The sequence below is a fragment of the Lissotriton helveticus genome, chromosome 12 (assembly GCF_964261635.1).
Source record: "Lissotriton helveticus chromosome 12, aLisHel1.1, whole genome shotgun sequence".
In the NCBI taxonomy this organism is placed as follows: domain Eukaryota; kingdom Metazoa; phylum Chordata; class Amphibia; order Caudata; family Salamandridae; genus Lissotriton; species Lissotriton helveticus.
Window position 1 is genome coordinate 857,287,967 of NC_136073.1, and position 18,692 is coordinate 857,306,658.

Below are 18,692 nucleotides of genomic sequence, written 5' to 3' on the forward strand. Positions count from 1 at the left end.
ATGAATAGGAGCTAGTAGAGATAGTGGGCCACAATGGGGCCAGTGACACTCTTTTCAAGGCAGTGCTAGAGTAAAAGAGATTCTCCTTTTTTAGAGCTACTTGGTGCTTTACTCAACTCAAGAGGACATCCCTGATTCAGATGGCAAATGCCTGATGGATGCCTTTACATTTGGTTTTAATGTTAAATCACAGTTTTGAAGGAGTTTGTGGGAGGTGGCTCTACCCTACTGTAATATGATACCAACTTTCTGTTCATGGTTGATGCCCAACAAAGCCTCCTCCTTGTACCTGCTTATGATGAAGATAACTTCAGTCTAGCACATCCCTGTGCTTAGTGATTGTTCTTTGATGAAGGGGCAGTTTATTTCCCAAGCTGTTTGGCTGGCCATGGTAGAAGGCAGAAAATTAAGATCGCTCTAAACTATGGTTACTCAAAAAATGTATTGCTACAGCACGCTGGTTTCCTATGGCCCTCTCTCTTAATATTATGAAGCATTCTGTGCATTCTTTAAAAAAAAATTGAGGATGTGGAAGAAGAATCCCTGTTTTAAATACATTTGAAACCGTTTTTGATTTTGGATGTTAACACTCTTGCTTCACTAGAAACTATTTTCCCCATTAAAATAACTTTCTCTGCTGTATTCGAATTCCACAACATCCTATGTGACTGTTTTCATATTTTTCTAATACTGATTCTTACCTAATAAACCAAGCACTCCTTATGGACTGACACTCAATTGTGCATATTAACCTCTCCTGCTTCATGGATGGTTGTTTCAACTAAAACCTCACACATATGCACAAACACACACGCACGCCCGCTCTCGCTCACATATATACTAGGAGCGTCAGAAGCTCCAGTGGAATTATACATTTATGTTTCTTTATTACAGCATTTATACACTGTCATACAGCCTTATGTGCCCCTATTATGTAGACAAGTGACTGTTCACAGTTTGATACATCCAATGGTTGCTTGTAAAGTTGTACTTGGTCAGTATGCTGTTGCTAACAATTGGTTTATCTGGGTTTGTTTTTGTAGATTCAATAGTCAACATTATAAAACTGGTGTTAAAGGTTTGGACATACACTGAAAGAATGTCTTTGTATGGCACATCTGGAATGAGCGAACTTGCTTAGCCGGTCGTAGGCATATGATCAGAAATTCTCATTTGAGTAATTTTGTAGACCGGTAGAGTGCATGCCCAGAGAGAGATTCAATTGCGATGGGCCCGAAAATAGTAGATCTTCCTGAACAAGTAGATCTTCATACCTCGTCAAAAACGTAGGAAATTTAAAGAGTTGTAGAGATTGAGAAAAAGAGGTTAAGAAATTACAACTTTGAACATTCAGGCCCTTATTATCAGTTGGCCATTGATCCCGACTAGACCAGTAACAGGTGTAGCAGGTCCTAATAGGATCACAGGTAATGTGGGACATTGCATTCTGAGTTTTTCACCCTTTTACCTCTCTTGCTAAAAACAGGCAAAATGCCAGGGTTAAAATCTGCATGAAATGGAGAAAAACATGCAGGAATCACTGCAGTTTCAAAAATTTTATTTCACATTGACCCGTAATTGGAATTAGTTCTTCCAGACGTACTCGTAATTAAGAACCTCCAGTGGTGTAAGAATCTATTCATCATGCACATCGACTTGAATGGCATTATTTCCCTATATATAATCCACTGAAGTGTCTTCAATGCATGTGTGATGTAATCAAAATAACCAAGGAGGCTAACAATCAACTAAGATGCTTGGCTTTGGTCTTTCTAATGTTTTGAAATAACTTTGTTAGCAGTGCCCAAGAAAATGGCTTTGCAGTAGCATGGGGGGACATTAACAGATCTGGCATCAGTGAATTCAGTTACATTTTTAAGAGCAGATGCATTTTTTATGAGGTTCAATTGGGACCTATAAGAGAGGCCTTGTATGTATGTGGTATTTCTTTAGTGCCAAGTCTAGCCAAGAGACAGCCGACTGAACTTTGTACACATAAACAGTGAAATGCCACTCATTTATATGTAACCAGAATCATACATTTCAATCGAATGCTTGTCATTTCTACCCACTGAGCATCATATTCTTAAGCAACGTGACCTTTGCATATTCATATGTAACCTAATGGACGTCAAGCAGTGTGACCAAGTCCCAGCTAACACATCTCGTACATTCGTACTCAGGGAGAGGATGCCATCGATCTCGAAGCTGGGGAACCGGGTTGGAGTCTCAGCAACGACGTTCCACATCCTGTGATTCTGGGCAAATCACTTAATCTCCCTGTACGTAACAAAAATGAATGTGTCCATCTGTAATAAAACTGGTGCTCATAAAAGGTCTCTAATACCCAATGTCTCGGGTCTAGTTCGCACTTTATAATACTCTTAAAAAAAAAAAAAATGTGGAATGACTCACGTGATTTTTTTAAAAAGTCATACGCTTCTTTAGAATGCGACTTATCTTAGTGTACCTCATCTCGATCATTCTTTGGATGGTCACTAAATCAGAATTCAACTTCTTCATGTCTTGGGCTTCAAATCATTCGACTAAGTGTCACTAAAGCATCAATAACTTGCCTTATATTCTTTACGTTGGGGTTACGTCTTTTGGATAATTGCAGTCTTGTGTACATGACCATCATTTGTATTGTGCCAAAAATGGGGTATCACGTATTCCTGATTAATAGCCTCACACATCTTCCCAAATATCTGACTTTACATTCGCTCATACACACATCACACATCAAGCGCTTCAAAGTCTTCAATTGACAGACTCGAAATTGTTCTGAGCAAGAGTTCCTACACTTTAGGAGAGCATGACGAAGAATGATGATGCGAGTTAACTGTAGCATCTCTTAAACTATGGCTTTGTACAGATACATCTTGGAAAATTAAAGCTAGGACCAATACTCAGTCTATGTACTTTAATCCTGCTAGACTTGCAGGGACTTCTCCTAACCCAATAGGAAGGTCAAAAGTTTTATTGTGATGCATAGTAGTGAGAAACATAGGTTTACGCTATAAAGTTACTCTTAAGGTAATCTTGATTTCGAAAATATTCAGGTTTTTGGGTAGAATCTCTGGGAGCTAGATAATGAGGTTGATGACAGCTGGATGGAAGCAGAGTGCCAACGATGATGACAACATGAGATAAAATGTACAAATAAATTCTACAACATTGCCTTACATGGACAACGTTAAGTAATTTACTGAGTGTCGAGAAGAAAGTACCCCACAACACAGCTGGGGAATATAGATAAATGAAGAACCACAGAGTGCTGAATTGGACATGAGGCTCAAAAGAGAATGCCTTGGAGAAAATGTATTTAAAAAACCTCCTGAAAATACTAAAATGGCCTCAAAGATAACTTCATACGCAGTGGATAGATGCATAAATCTTACAAATAGGCACATTTCTCCGAGTACATATTTCTGACTCCTACCAACAAACTTTCGAAGTCCACTTTATCACTAACGGGTCTCTCGTCCATAAGTCTCTCACATACCCTTCAATGGATAATCAAAAACTTTATTTTATAGGTTATTCACAGATTCTGCCATAACAGGCACCACATTGACAAAGAAACCTTTGATCGATCACCAAACAAAAGCTCCCAAGACACACCTTTCAAACATTTAACTCCAAACATCTAAAACAACTTTATATTTAACTACTAGGAGATTTGCAAAGTTGCCTATTACTGTGTAACCATAAAAGTACTGACTTCTATACCCAAGAAGCAGGTAGTACTATTCTCCTCCACAAAAGAAGAGACTACCAACGAGGTCTCTGGAACACACACACAAACAAAATCTACGTTCCAAGTCAAATATGCTTTTAGAAAATAGTCCCAAAACTGTAGAATTCATATAAGAAGGGCTTTGCCTCTTCCAAACCTCAGGTCCTGAAGAACTCTTCAAGGCAACAGTTCTGAAAAGAAAACATCAAAACAATTGCGCATGTAGCCAAGAAGTAGTTTAAAATACAGTAAATAATAGTCGCAAGAGGTAATTGTACGCTAACTGGATCCAGTGAACACTTTACGAACTGTTTTTTTTTTTTCAGAAAATGCAGTAGAACCTCTGAAAACCAGTGCTTTCAGTTCAGAAACAGACCTTGCTAACATCAAAAAAATAAAGCGTGATTTCCATCATCCTTCTAGTCTCCAAATAACAACCCCAATCAATCATCTGTCTAAAACAAAGTCAATTAATAACACCCGGAGAAGCTAGCCAACCAGTGCAGCAATGGAATGGTACCAAATGTTTTTGATCTTAGTCCGCACTCTCCAAAGGATTCTTCAAAGAAACACCAATCCTCTTTAAGCAAATTTGACCAACAACAGGTCTTCAAAGCAACCCCTACGGACGAATTCCTAGCTATGATAATACTTATTATTTTTAAAACTGGCTCGTGCTTTACTTTCCAAGCAAACAGAAGCTTAAGCTCTACACATCCTCCAAGGAAAGATGATTTGCACTCAAAAATAGTTGTCAAAGATACCACAAAGAAGTCTGTCAAAATGGCTATAAATATTGATCAGCCAGCAGGTAATGTACAATTAAATCTCTCGTCTAGCAAGGTTGACATCCTAACAATACATATGTTCTCTCCAAGGAGGTTTCTTTGGAACCCAGCAATGATCATAAATCCTCGATCCATAGCAAGACTGGTGTCACACAGTTCCAGATGACCTTAGTAAACCTCTGCAATAAGCAGTCAAATAGTAACCCCCATTGAGTGGTTTTCTAGTGAGAAGTTGCAATGAATCTCCTTCCCAACAGCCAGGTAATGTCCAGAAACCCGAGCAGAAGCCATCAACAAATCACTATGGCAACCGTTTGGCACAGATCTATTCAAACAACTAAGTGAGCCCTGTCAGCTGGTGGCAATTTCGGATCTGCGCTCTATCTGTAATCATAAAACAACAAGGTTAGGTGGATGAGGCAGCGTCCTGAGAAACCGCCTGATGCTTGATAATGGAGAAGGGCAGCCGTTTAAAATTTCGAGCCCCGATGGGAGTCTTGTGGCAAGCGGTGCTAGTGACAGCAGCAGTGGCAGCAGTGATGGCAGTTCATGGTCAGCCCACCAGAATAAGTAGCACAGAGATGGCAAGCAAGCAAGACATCAGTTTTACAGCATGCTTTGGCTTTTGCCCCCTGCCCTACACCTGGGCTGTTAAATACTTGGTCCCTGCCCCCCCCCCCCCGCCTGCCCCGTTCCTCCTTCATCATGCCAGAATGATACCTACGTCTGACTTGGGCTATGTTCTGCTCAGTGATTCCCCTAACACTGGGGATTCTATGGATTAAAACAAAACATAAAAATGGTAGACAGACTGCCAAAACAAGGACTCTGCTCTGTTATTCTCATAGGCAGGTGAAGGCCGCATACTCATCTGGCAATTCGCCAACTGTTTTCCTTTTCTGGGTTTGGAGTCAGATAGGGCTATACATATACTATATCTTTTTATGCAGAATAAAGCTAAACATATACATTTGGGGCAACAGTACATTCTGCGCCTACAACCTCAAAGAATTTAAGCTCTTCTCTCTCTGTTCCCACAGGTAAGTTGTTGGGGAGCGGCACAAACTAAAGTAATGGGTCACAGAATCTAAACTCCACTTGTAGTAATTTTCGGTTCCTGGCAAAGGGTGCCTTGGAAGGTAATACTGCACTATCAGCAGACTTCCACACTGGGATAGTCTCCTTGTTTCAAGTAACTGTAAAGGCTTTAGTTACACTACACACTTTAAAACAAGTGTTTGAAAAATTAAAATATGAAGGGATAGTGACAGAGCGTCCGACATGGACCCAAAGACTGAATGCACCTCATTATAAAGTTACTCAGAATCTTGCTAGCGTTGCACCGACTATAGAACCTGCATGACTAGGAAAAGGCAAGCTAGGCAGATTCCCACAACTCCACCTAAAGGCAATATTGTCAAAGCAAAGAGCAAAATGAGCTGCCCCAGTCTTAGTTGAAAGGGGGAGGGGGCATAGCAAATTATCACGTGACATCGAGTAGAAGGGTTCTTTAACCAGACTTGAGCATTTGCTACCTCTGGTATCAAACAGAGCATCTTCAATCTGCTATCAACAGTATCCCAGTCATATGTGTACGCCACGTCATATATTTACATTCAACTTTTAATAAACTAAGATTGTGTCAAGAACATATATGAACTGGTTCCTTACCACAGCTAAATAAGCTACTTTTAAATACATTTCAAGGGGCCAACTTTAGTAGATATTAAAGTTTTACATACTAGCTATTGGCCTCTATTTCAGGCAGCTAATGGCTCCATCCAGCCAATGGACAACAAAGTGAAAGCCCACCTCTAAAAAAAAAAAAAGTGTCCCCTGGAAAAGAGAGAGTGGCATCCTCCAAGAGCAAAGGCTTTCGGTGGATGGGCTGGGGGCTAAATAGACCTGCCTTTGGACTAAGAGCTCCTTTGTAATTCTTCTAAACTGTAAAACTGTTCAGATCCATGACAGACACATTGATGGCGTTGAGAGGGAGTGAGATGATAAACACCGAGACCAGAATCACATACCCATAGGAACAAACAGAGAGAAGATGAATAATAATAGAGCAAAGGCTCAACAAAGACAACAAAAATAAAGTGAAATAATTAAAAACAGAAGCAGGAAAATGAACCAATAGGAACAAAAACAGACTGGAACTAACTTTCCAAGCCAAACTCAGGGTCACTGAGGGGGCTGCTGAGACCAGAATCTGCAAAGAACAGTAAAACAAAATAAAGAAATAAAAAATACAACAACGGCTATCACAACTAAAAAATAGTCATGAGACAAAAAAATTAAAATAACATAAATTTTGGAGGAACAGAAATGTTTGTCATCGTTTTTGGAAGTATTGCGAGAGGGGTGCTGAGATAGGGAGCAAGACAAGGTGGGCCCAGGAGAGATGTATAGGATGCCATTCTAGGTACAGTCTGAACATTCCTCTGCTAGGCCCCACTCTGCTCCACTGAATCACAACATTAACACAGCTTTTTACTAATACTATACTTCTATACAGAGTAGGTGGTATACTGGATCTCATACTAATTACAATTACTTAAAAAATATAGAGGCCAACCTACAATATTTCACTGGGGGCTCTTTATTGCATTAACCCCTTCACTGCGGCGGCTATTCCGCCGCAGTGCTAAGGGGGCGGGGCGGCCGCACGACGGGCGCATGCTGGTGACAGAACCGCTCCGTCACCAGCGTCGGTTGAGCTGTGCTCGTGACGGAGCGGTTCCGTCACGGCCCGCCCCGCTCAATAGAACGCTCAGCGCGGGCGCGGAATTCGCGCCGCGCATGAGCGTTCTATCGAGCTGGGCGGGCCATGACGGAACCGCTCCGTCATCAGCACAGCTCAACCGCGGCTGATGACGGAGCGGTTCCGTCATCAGCATGGGAGGGGTTAAGGCCTTGTGAAGATTGAAAAACAAAGTCCCTTATTAATCCACTATCTTTGCCGTGACACACTTTGGGCCGGCCACAGCACCTAACAAGAGGCAAGATCGCTCAAGGCCAACGCACAATCAACGTACTTTTTAAAACAATGAAAGGAGAAAAATCAATAAAGCACTTTAATGAAGGTGAAGGGCCCGGTCACTTTGTTTTGAAATTAAAATCGTTCTGACTTTTCTGTCTGTTTATTGTTCATAAGGAAACTTTTATCATCATTCACCCCGACCATATGAAGTAGAGGTCCTTTTACTTCCTGCTCGTAGCTCTTCCTTCACCGTACTCTTTGTTTTACTCTCCAGGTCCCTCTCGGTGTTCTTCCAAAGCAACCTTTCTCTTGTTCTTTCGATCCATAGGGACCTGCTCCTTTCTGTTCTTCCCTTCAAACTGACTGACATGCTACCAACTCTGGACATGGTACTTCCAGCAACTAAGACAATGGATCTTCACTGTTCAAGCTGAGGTGTCACACTGACATTCCATCTCTCTCCATCCCTCATTGTGCTGAACGGATCCCTCAATCTTCTCCTCAAAGAGACTGCTGCATCCTCTACCAAAATTACATTTTGATTTGTATTTGTCACATATCTCTTAGTCTGGCTTTATCCATCCACAGCCCCAGATAAGGTCCTATCAAATATTGTATTATCCCAATTTTACAGTAAGCTGGTGGTGATTACTCTCTGTAGTTTGGTAACTATTAAACATTGTCTTATGAAACCATTGCAGGAAACCAGTTACTTCCCTGTAACATTGATTTTGCATCTTGAAGCTCTTCTGAATTCACAGGCTAGGCATTCATTCTGTATCTTGCGATTGGGTCCAGAAACCATAGCCATTTGACCATTGATAACTAGGACATTGAGAGTAAGCTCACAATGCACCCATATTCAGATTAATTTTGTTTTGTGCCGGTAACTTGCTTGTAATAATAGTTTTGAAGCTCAACGCTATTCTAGATTCATAAGCGGTGCATTATTCCCCCATTTATTTTTGTACTTGATAATACATTTAGCTCAATCTTATTTTGGGTGTGAACTGTGTAAAGCCAAAAGATTCATGATAATAGTTGACGGTAAGCCTATTGAATCACACCATATAATTGACATCTTTAGAATCTATTTTCCCCCATCGAGTTTGAAAGCGCTGTTCTTACAAAGATAGAAGGTTATATCGTTTTTTTTGCATCAACTAAACCTTGACACAGATTTTCTTAAAGCACCAAAATACATTTCCACCAAAATATGCCAGATGCAAAGGATTGAAAATGCACAGAAACATTAACAGTGACTGGCCATGAACATCGCACATTTGTAGACACAGGTCGTACATAATGACGTTGAAAGGAGAAGTTGCTGTAGCTGTGTTTTTCAAAAGGGTTACCTTTTTTTTTTTTCAGAACAAAAGAATGTAGGGGTTACCTTTTTTGATGATAGATAGAATATCGTTTAGTTTGAGCACGCAATCAGAAAAAACTAAACAGCAGGGATCTGTGGTCACCAATTGGCATATAGGAAAAGATCAATCAGCTGGAATCAGCCTTGAGGGCCTTCCAGACACTCTTCTGTCAGAGGTGTCCCCTCAATAAATAGCAAGGGCATTGGTGGAAATGTGGCTCTGAGCAATGCAAAACATGGCCCATCTCTTTGTGTGTTATCTGCCACTCTCTGATCAGCCAGACATGGGTAAATCACAAGTAAGAACAGGACCAGCAAGTCTTAGTCGGCTAATTTACTTATTTGCGACAGACATATGCTACACATTCAAATTTGAAGCATATTACACGGCTGATTAGTCAGTTCAGTGCTCTTTGAAATTACATTTCCTCCAGTACCACTACAGATACCACAAGTGGAGAATGAATACAGAACGAGAACAAGACTGATCTTATATCGCTGACAGGGGGAGCGTCTGCAATAGTTTTGACATCTACTTTAAATGTTAGTAGTTTAATACCAAAATTCACTGTGTTACCAGACACTCTAACCTTACAGCAAGGTCAAGTCAGAGACCCAGAACACAAGCAATCTGAACTTGGCTGATCTGGTTAATTAGTCACCTACACCTGTGACAAATATGTAGGCACATTATTTGGGAGGCTCATAAACCAGTGGAAGAGAGTTACCAAACGGTGATCAAACAACACCTTTTTCAACTTTTGTTTATGTGGTGCTACATTAGATGACGCATCTGCTGGGTACTGGTGCGGGTTATGCATCCGCAAGAGTACATGAATCTCGTACGCATATAAGAAAGTCTGCTACAGCAGTCACTCTTCAACTATCAGGTCATTCATGAATTTTGGGAGGATGTGATGCACATTCACCCACTTCTTCACACCGCCCTCCCCCACTTCCAGAAATTTAAAGATGGCCTTCAGGTGGTTAGTGTTACTGCCTTTGGAGGCTCTCTGTTCAGCATCTTTACAGTTGCTAAAGTTGAAAGTGTTTTTCTTGATGGCCTTCATTACCCTTTACAGAGTAATTCCAGGGTCTGACGTTTAAGCAAGCCCACTAACAAGTATGCAGATCATTAAAGGATAGTGCGGAGTACACCCCCCAGATTTATACCAAATGTTATTGCACTTTTTCATATAAATTAAAGTGGTATATTGCCTGTTTTTCCCAATCATACAACCTCTGTACAGAAAGGGTGTTGCATATTGTAGATGCCCGAAGGGCATTATACTATTATATCGATAAAAATTAAACCTGTATACCAAACACAGCAACTTGCGTCTCACATGCGCCATAGATGCTGGGAAAGCCGTTGGCAAAGTTAACGATCACTGAATGAATTGTTCAAGCTATTCAGTTATGTTCCTTTCTTGCACAAAAGATGGTTTGAATGGAGCACACGTCATCTGGAGAAAGAAACAACTTAACTTGCTTTAATTGGAAATGTTTCCTTGGCTGACACAACAGTGGTGGCTACAAGGTCATCTGTTCATACGTTCACAAAGCATTCTTGTATGGATGTATAAGCAGGCCAAGAATTAACATGCTCCCACATCAGACCTACCGTTCTAAGGGAAGTACTGCTGTATAATCAGTTCATTGTATGTGAATCTACAGTAGGTCCACAGGAGGTTTTGCAGCGGTTCTGGATTCAAACGAATCTCACTTGCATTCATGGTGAAGTGGAAAATTGCAAAAGTATCTGCTGCAGACCATATTTATTCATTTTCCAGATATTACCAAAATAGAACCGAAATATGGCGATAACACCGTGGGACTTTGTGCTCATGATTAACATCATCCTGAGTCATTTAAACGTCGTCTATTTTGGATGCTTGAAGATTTATCCACATGATTTCATGAGCCCAACCAACTGATGCTGGAATAACACACCAGTGCGGACCTCTAATAGGTTTACATTACAAAATCGTGCACTCATCCTTTCTGATCATTACATTGGGTTTGTCAAAGTCTGACTCGATGACACCAACAGAGGGAGATTGTGGTCAAAGAGAGTGGGAGGGATTTGAAGTTGGACAGCACCCATCAGGGAGGCGGGAGAAGGGAGGCACAGCCGACATTAAACCTATGAGGATCTGCAGATACACTCCATCCTTACCACATGGTAGCATAAGCCCACGGTTACCTGGTGTCTGGAAGTTGATGCGTCTCATCTCAACGGGGTCGGTTGGGTGATGAGGTGTGACCTCTGCGTTGTTCAGGAGACACTTCGTCCTGGGCTCAGAATTTTTCCGTTTGCTTAGAAGAAACACCAAAAAATAAATAGACAATTTTAGCCAGGGGATAATTCGTTGGGAAAGCGACATCTACACCTTACTTAATATAGTACCTACGTGACAGGGTGATGTGACATTCTTCAAACACACCAAAATTCTAGTAGAAACTATAATTTTAGAAAAGAGCGAATCAGAAACAAAAGGAAAGAATGGACATGCAGAATCCTTACACAGGCCCAGTGAGTGAGTGGTAGAAGATCAGCTAGAGATTTCCTTTAGTTCTACAATGACTACTTAGGTTTGTGTTCTGGTTGTAAACATTTGGTGTTGACTTGAGTTAAACCCTTTCACAAATTCTATTTGTGGCATTTACCAGTCTGACCATTTTGCAAGATCACGGTAGGTATAGAAACCAGTGGCATTTGAAACAAATGCTTCCTGCTATCCCAAGGTGTATCTTGCAGTAGGCAGCTGTGCCTAGACCGTGATTTTTCTCAAAAGGTAGCCACAGTTACACCATTATTGTTTTCCAGTAGGCAGCCAAGTATTTGACCTTGTCTCTCTCACAGCTGTCAAAGACAGCTAGACCCAACACTAGCTTCCAGAGGCCACCATGACTAAACCAGGGACTCTCTCTTCAGGAATAGTGATGGCTAAGCTACAGTTTGTCTTCCAGAAAACAATCATGAATAGACACAAGTCTATCACTGGTGGCAACTATGACTAGACAAATTTTTATCTCCCAGGCAACAACTCACAGGAGACAACTAGGACACGAGTACGGTCTGTCCCAGATGTGACGTCCATGGACAGAACCAGGCTTCCTCTCACAGACGACAGCCTAGACTAACAGTTGTCTTTATCACAAGGCACCCATGGCTGGCAGTTGGACTTTCTCTCTGAGTTCAACCAAAGGCTGGACCGTTAATAGTCTTTTAAACAAAGGACAGACGTGACTAGATCTATGTTTGTTTTTACAGAGGACAGCAGCCTGTTTCATAGAGTAAAACCATGGCTAAGTTAAACTAACTCACAGAAAATGGCCAAGGCTAGAATAGGCTCTAGTCTGCGGAGGAACTCAACAACTAAGACAGCCATGGCATGCCAGCATGCTTTCTGCCTCTGATGCACGCTACGGAGCCTTCTTACCAGTTTGTGGCATTTCTGTAAATATCGAGTATTATCCATACCAGACATAATGGCCATACATTTATCCACCTGCTGAAGTATGAAAGGCCAAGGTGGCAATGGTGGGATTCAAACTTGTCTCCAGCGGGTCGCCAAAGATGTCGGCATCAAACACTTAACTTGTAAAGTGATCTTGTTGACAATAAGTAGGAACTCCAACATAAAGCTAGTTATGCAAGACAAGCGTCACTGAATGCATTACTGGAAATTAAGCTAGATCCCTCCATGCGATCTCCACTATCTATTTCTACCACCGCTACCCGGGATGGCCCATTCCTGGCCAATATGTACCAGCCACCTGCCCCTCATGTTCCCCCAAAGACATATCTTTTCCATCTCTAAAGTTAGATACTGCCTGTACGGAGTACATGTAGCTTACTAGCATGATTAATACCAGCTCTCACACTTTCTCCACACTTGACCACAGTAAGTCACCATCTTTTCACACAGTGACGCTGGCAAGGTGACAGCAAGACTGTGGCTGTTCTTACCTGTCTGGTTTGCTGTCCAGCAGAAGCAGGAAAGAAAAGAAAGAAGAACATGCATAAATTACGGTCGATAAACTGAACAAGTGGGGAACAAGAAACTATGGCATGTCTTGCAAGGCATAGAGCCAAGACAGGCCTTATCTGTGAAGGACAGCTAATGCACCCTGTGAAACTGGCTTGCAAGCTTTTTACTACCAGTCTAAGCGAAGAACGAAAAAATAAACAGCCACAGTCAGCTAGAAGTAAAGGTTTTATGTTATGCTACATCAAATTCATCCTGTCCTGTTTTAACTTGGTACTTTGGTGCCTGGAGTTTTACAGTTAGAAAAATAAACCAGGACAGCATATCGTACTATAATAGGCTTGCACCTGCACGTCACCGGGTGGGGGGGGCGTCATCCTTAGAAATGATGGTAAAACTTTAATACAGAAATGAACATTTCTGCTGTAGAGTAATAGGCAAAAGATACGAGACAAATCTCACAATATTCAGGTCTCATACCACACTAAACAACCACATGCATTCAACTTTAGTACCGGAAGGCTGCGCTTAACACATAACTAGATACCCTCTTTGTAATCTGCATGCTGTTCATAACCTGTACCAATATCATCCTACTACTGTAATCCGCTCACCACTTCAAACTGTCTTCGGGGTAGCCCTTACATGCGCACACAGATACTTATTGTACGTAAACCGCCCTCAGCAGACCCAAAGAGCCTCTTGCGTGCCATCAGGGTGCAGGTCTTACTTTTTATAGAGAAGGATTGCGATGACAATGCAGATGATGAAGACCACAGCAAGCACTGGCCCAATGACCCAGATCAGTCCTTCCTCCCCATCAATGATTGGCTGAGGGTCCGGATCGTCAAGCTGGATGGGATCAGAGTATGGACTGGCTGCATACATTCTCTGGATGGAAAAGAGAGGAAGAATTCAGAAACAGCAGCGTATACAGTTGCTAAGTCTTGCTAAATCATCCTCAGATCAGCCTTCTTCTAGCCAACATAATCTGTTTATAGCCAAACATAATCTGTCCCAGACTCTGGAGGTAGAAATTAGATCTGCCCGGTTGTCTCCAGAAGAGAGGAGTGTACCTGTATTTCATGAAGGAGGAATATGATTTTTCCTGTGTCACTATCACACACAAATCTAATCTGATCTGGGGATTCTATCAGGCAATAGAAACTAGTTACTCATGATGACACTTTGATAGCTGAAGACTTCCAGAGTCCTGTGCGGTGCATTACTCCACCATCTAGTGGTTGGGGCCAGAGAACCGGTTGATTGTTTATCAGTAAGAATGATGAGGACATTAAGCATAGGCCCACAATAACACACTATTCCATGTGTGGAATGTAAGATATTAATTGTCCTTGGTATGCACTTATTTGCATCTTAATTTCTTTATACAGATTGTAACTCTTTATACCTTCATTTGTTAATGTTCACCACTCACCTTCAGTGGGGAAAAGGAGAGTGTCATTTGAATCTAGAAAAGTCTCAAGATGTAGAATTATTGTTTAGGTAAGTAACTTGTTTTTTCTGCAGCAAAGCCTTTTTCTAAATTCCCATTCCGTTCATTGCTCATGTAGCCATATTCCACCTATGTAAGTTGGTGTGAAGTGTGTGTAGTAGCAACAAAATGTTTAAAACTGTTGGTCTTACTACTGCTTCCTATCGCAACTGAAAACGTACCCAGTGGTATTTGTTAAGAGCGTGCATAGAGACCATGTAATAAAATGAAATGAAATGAAAAGGGGTTTTATAAAGCGCGACTGCTGCCCTCGGGCGTTCAAGCGCTGAGAAAGAAGAATAGTGCATTGTGATACAGCAGCTTAGGGTTAGTTTTGTTTGGTGAAGAGGAAGGTTTTAAGCTGCTTGCAGAAAGATGACAGATTGGGATTGGATCTTAGATATAAAGGGAGCGAGTTCCATAGTTTGGCGGCGTTAAAGGTAAAGGACCTACCTCCAGCTCTGGATCTCTTAATCAGAGGGGCTACAGCCAAGAATGCATTGGCAGAGCGAAGTTGTTTGCTGGGGTGGTAAGGGGAAAGTAGAGGTTGATTAATCTTAGGGCCAGATTTCCAGAAGGCTTGGTGGGAAATGCACATGGCTTTAAATTTGATTCTCTCCCTGACAGGGAGCCAGTGCAGAGTCCTCAACCCGGATTCTACAGACGCTCTTCGTGGGAGCTGAAGCAGTGTGCGTGCCGCACAATTCTGCGTCCACTGGAGTTTTTGCAAGATGTACTCCGGTGCCCCTAGGTACAGGGCGTTGCTAAAATCTAGTCGAGATTGTATTAAGCCTTGTACCACAACCGGCTTGGCTTCAAAGGGTAGGAGCGGAAGGATTTTCTTCAGCATCCTAATGATTCCAAAGCAGGTTGCTTGGGTGTTAAGGGTTAAAGATTTATCCAGCCAAACCCAGAGGCTTTTTATGTTGTCTTTCGGGATGGGCGGTGTACCCAGGCTGGTGGGCCATAAGAGGTCGATGGTAGACAGAGCTGGCGGGCCGAGCAACATAAGCTCGGTTTTGTCACCGTTAAGCTTAAGGGACGATGTTGTCATCCAGTTTTTAACCTCTTCCATGCAGGTATTCAAATTGATCTGAGCCATTTCACAGTTCTTTTGTGCGAGGGAGACCACCAGCTGAGTGTCATCCACATATGTGATGATCTTAATACCATATGGGTGGACAATCTCAGCCAGTGGTCTCATGTACACATTGAATAGCGCAGGGCTCAGTGATGATCCCTGCGGTACCCCACAGTCTAGCGGTTTGCTTGAGGAGAAAGATTCACCATCAAAGACTTGGAATGTCCTTCCGCTCAAAAAAGATTTAAACCAAGCCAAAGCGTTCCTCGATACTCCAAGGTTAAGCAGTCGACACAGCAGAGTTTTATGACATACCGTGTCGAACGCCGCACTTAGATCGAGGAGGATGACTGCCACTGATCCTCCCCGATCCAAGATCCGCCTAGTTTCCTCTGTCACGGCTAACAGGGCCGTTTCCGTCCCATGTTTTGGGCGAAATCCTGTCTGGGAGACATCGAGTAGGTGGTTATTCTCGAGATACATTGTTAGATGGGAATTAATGTATTTCTCCAGGATTTTGCTCACCCAGGGTAACAGGGAAATGGGGCGGTAGTTGTTAAAATTAGTTGGGTCCAGGTTAGGCTTTTTCAAAAGTGCTCTCACCATAGCTTGTTTCCAAGTAGGTGGAACACTACCCGTGGTTAGAGAGATGTTGAGAAGCTCCAACAGGGTGGGAAGAATAACTTGACTGGCTGCAACCATACTGCATGGAGGGGCGGGGTCGCATGGGGAACCTGACTTTACTTGCTGTATCAGTGGTCCTAGCGTTTCCAGGTCGAGCAGGGGAAAATGGTCCAGGGTTTTTCGGGGGGAGTGATCAATTTCCATAGGGAGAGAGGGTCCATTGGTGGGGGGCTCCAGAACTGTGACCGCAAATGAATGAGTACATTTTATTTATTTTCTGATAGAAAAATTCCACTAGATCATTGCAGCGGGAGAGTGGGTTGTCAAACCCTGTGATTCTGGGCAAATCACTTAATCTCCCCGTGCCTAAAAAAATAAAAAAAATAAAAATGAAAGTGTGTCCTCATGTAACGTAACTGGTGCTATGTAAAGCGCTCTGATAACTGATTCGGTTCGGTTCTAGTTCGCGCTATATAAAACTCCCCAAAAAACAAAAAAAAACAAATGGGGGGCATGGGTGGGGGAAGTTTGGTGAGACTTTTAACAATTTGGAAGATCTCTCTCGGTTTTGATCTGGCCTTCATGATTTTATCACTGTAGTAGGTAGACTGTGTCGATTTTATTGCTGATTTGTATGCTCTAATAGCCTCTATATACATGGCTTTGTCTATGGTGGCATATCCTAAGCGCCACTTTCTTTCAAGCTTCCTACAATGTCGCTTTTTTGCTCTTAGCTCCTCCGAGTACCATGGGGCTGTTTCTCGTGGCCTTTTTAAGCTAATTTTTCTAGAGGGGAGTATGGAGTCAAGTGACTTCCGGATCCAATTGTCGAATTCCTTGTTATCTAGTAGGGGATTCTGGGAAAAAGAGGGTCTGGAGGCTGCCAGGGAGCTGGTCCACTGTTCTAATGGGAGCCTAGACCAGTTTCTCATGTAGCAGCTCTTCAAACGTTATCCAAGAAAACATTACTAATGACAACCATAGAGGTGCCTATAGACCAAATAAATATTAGTGTCTGCTACATAGGTTTAGCTTTTATTATGTTTATGTGTTTTAAACTTTATTTATAACATTTTCCCTGCCAAGGAGCAACATAATTGAATTGCTTGTAGTGTACATTTGTCAATAGTAGTCTTAATTATGGACATCCCCAATATTTGTGAAGGATGATGACAGAAAGTTGTTGACATTGGCATATAGGCTTTGTTTTTTTCCATATAAAACTAATCATTTGTGACAATTTGACACTATATAATGCTCTTTCTTAAGCAGATGTTTGATTGTGGAAACCACTGGCAAATTAGTTATTTGATTGTTATATAAATGGAAAGGTATAACAGTCTTTACTATACGTTTTGGAAGTATCCTTAAGGTAACCTCATTCTGATGTCTGGAAGGTTGTGTTAACATGAGTGCCTGTATTTCATTGACCCTGGGTAAATATGCGACGGCTCCTAAAAAGCAATCCTCTGAGTAAGATGTTTCAAAGATTCTTTGCACATTGTTCAAAAGGAGGTAACTTTAACCCGCTTACCACTGTATTTAAATTCCAGGTGGCATGTGGTATACAGTGTGATACACCAAATGCAATTTCACTCCTTAAGAAAAAGCAGAAATGTCTAGGATGGTAAGGAGTGGCATCTTTAGGGCACCATGTGTACACCCTATAGCTCCTACTTCAAATCTGATGGAAGTGTAACTTGAGTGACTGTCAAGTAGATGAAGTAAGTACAAAAGGATACACTTCGCATCAGTAGATTGCCCTAATGGTTTTTAGTTTGGCACAGTTGAATAAAATTTAGGCAGATAGCATGTCCAAATTATCAGGCTGTGCACTTCTATAACAATGTTCATTTATTTGGATAGCAATTTTAACAGATGAAGTTTTAAGACTTCAGGAGCCATGGTTCCAGGTTCAATGAGTGTCTCTGGCTGTTTGATTTTGCCGTTCAGCATTGTTAGTTAATGGGGATGTGCAGGTTTTTAATGATAGTATAATATGGGTATATCCATCCAGTAGTAGTGCCATGGCTGCTGAGCCCATGTTCGTAGTAATACGGTCATGTGCGACCTCCTACATTTGTTCAATCCCTGTAAGATCAGTGGTTTTGAGGGGATTTGGTTGGAAGGTGCAGGCAAAGATCTGTGACCAACTCATTGTTTATTTATTTATTTTGAAAGTTTTAGTGGAAGTGCATTTCCATCTGAAAGCGGATGAGTGGTCCCTAGATGCAGAATTTTATTGTTTATGCTTGATGTAAATAGGTGTATTAAGGGTGTTTCCCGCTGTGTAATATACAGATGTTTTGTCTGGAGCTCTAACAATATTGTATGTTGTTTAGCTTCTTTTGGTGTTTAACAGCCCATACATGAAGGTTATTCAAGTAAGCCCCCAACCCATGTAAAAGGCATCTGTGGTGACAGCCATAGTTGGGATTGGGTCTGTAAACATGAAATTCATTGTCACATTGTTAGGTTTATACTAGTGCAGAGCTTCTACAGTACCACATACTGACACAAGTTTGTTCTAGTTGTCTTATGACGTGCCTACTGATTTCAGAGCTAGCCTTGAACTGGCCTCTTGTGGGTGGGCATAGAGGATGAGATGAAATCAAGAA

At 41.7% G+C, this 18,692-nt stretch overlaps 1 protein-coding gene and 1 long non-coding RNA gene across 5 annotated transcripts in view; one reads left to right on the plus strand and one right to left on the minus strand.

Annotated features, from left to right (window-relative positions):
• Positions 1-18,692, plus strand: part of LOC144798606 (uncharacterized) — a 1,317,000-nt gene that overhangs the window by 214,456 nt on the left and 1,083,852 nt on the right. The gene's annotated exons all lie outside the window — the stretch shown is intronic.
• The window catches only part of PTPRS (protein tyrosine phosphatase receptor type S), a 320,940-nt gene that overhangs the window by 52,332 nt on the left and 249,916 nt on the right, over positions 1-18,692 (minus strand). For 2 of the 3 annotated variants that reach the window (XM_078669564.1, XM_078669563.1), the window contains 2 exons: positions 13,605-13,765; positions 11,086-11,198 (listed from right to left, as the gene is read on the minus strand). In XM_078669564.1, the coding sequence (XP_078525690.1) occupies positions 11,086-11,198; positions 13,605-13,765 (274 nt within the window). Of the gene's footprint in view, positions 1-6,691; positions 6,740-11,085; positions 11,199-13,604; positions 13,766-18,692 lie in introns of all 3 variants that reach the window. The other variant, XM_078669562.1, reaches the window with a different exon arrangement.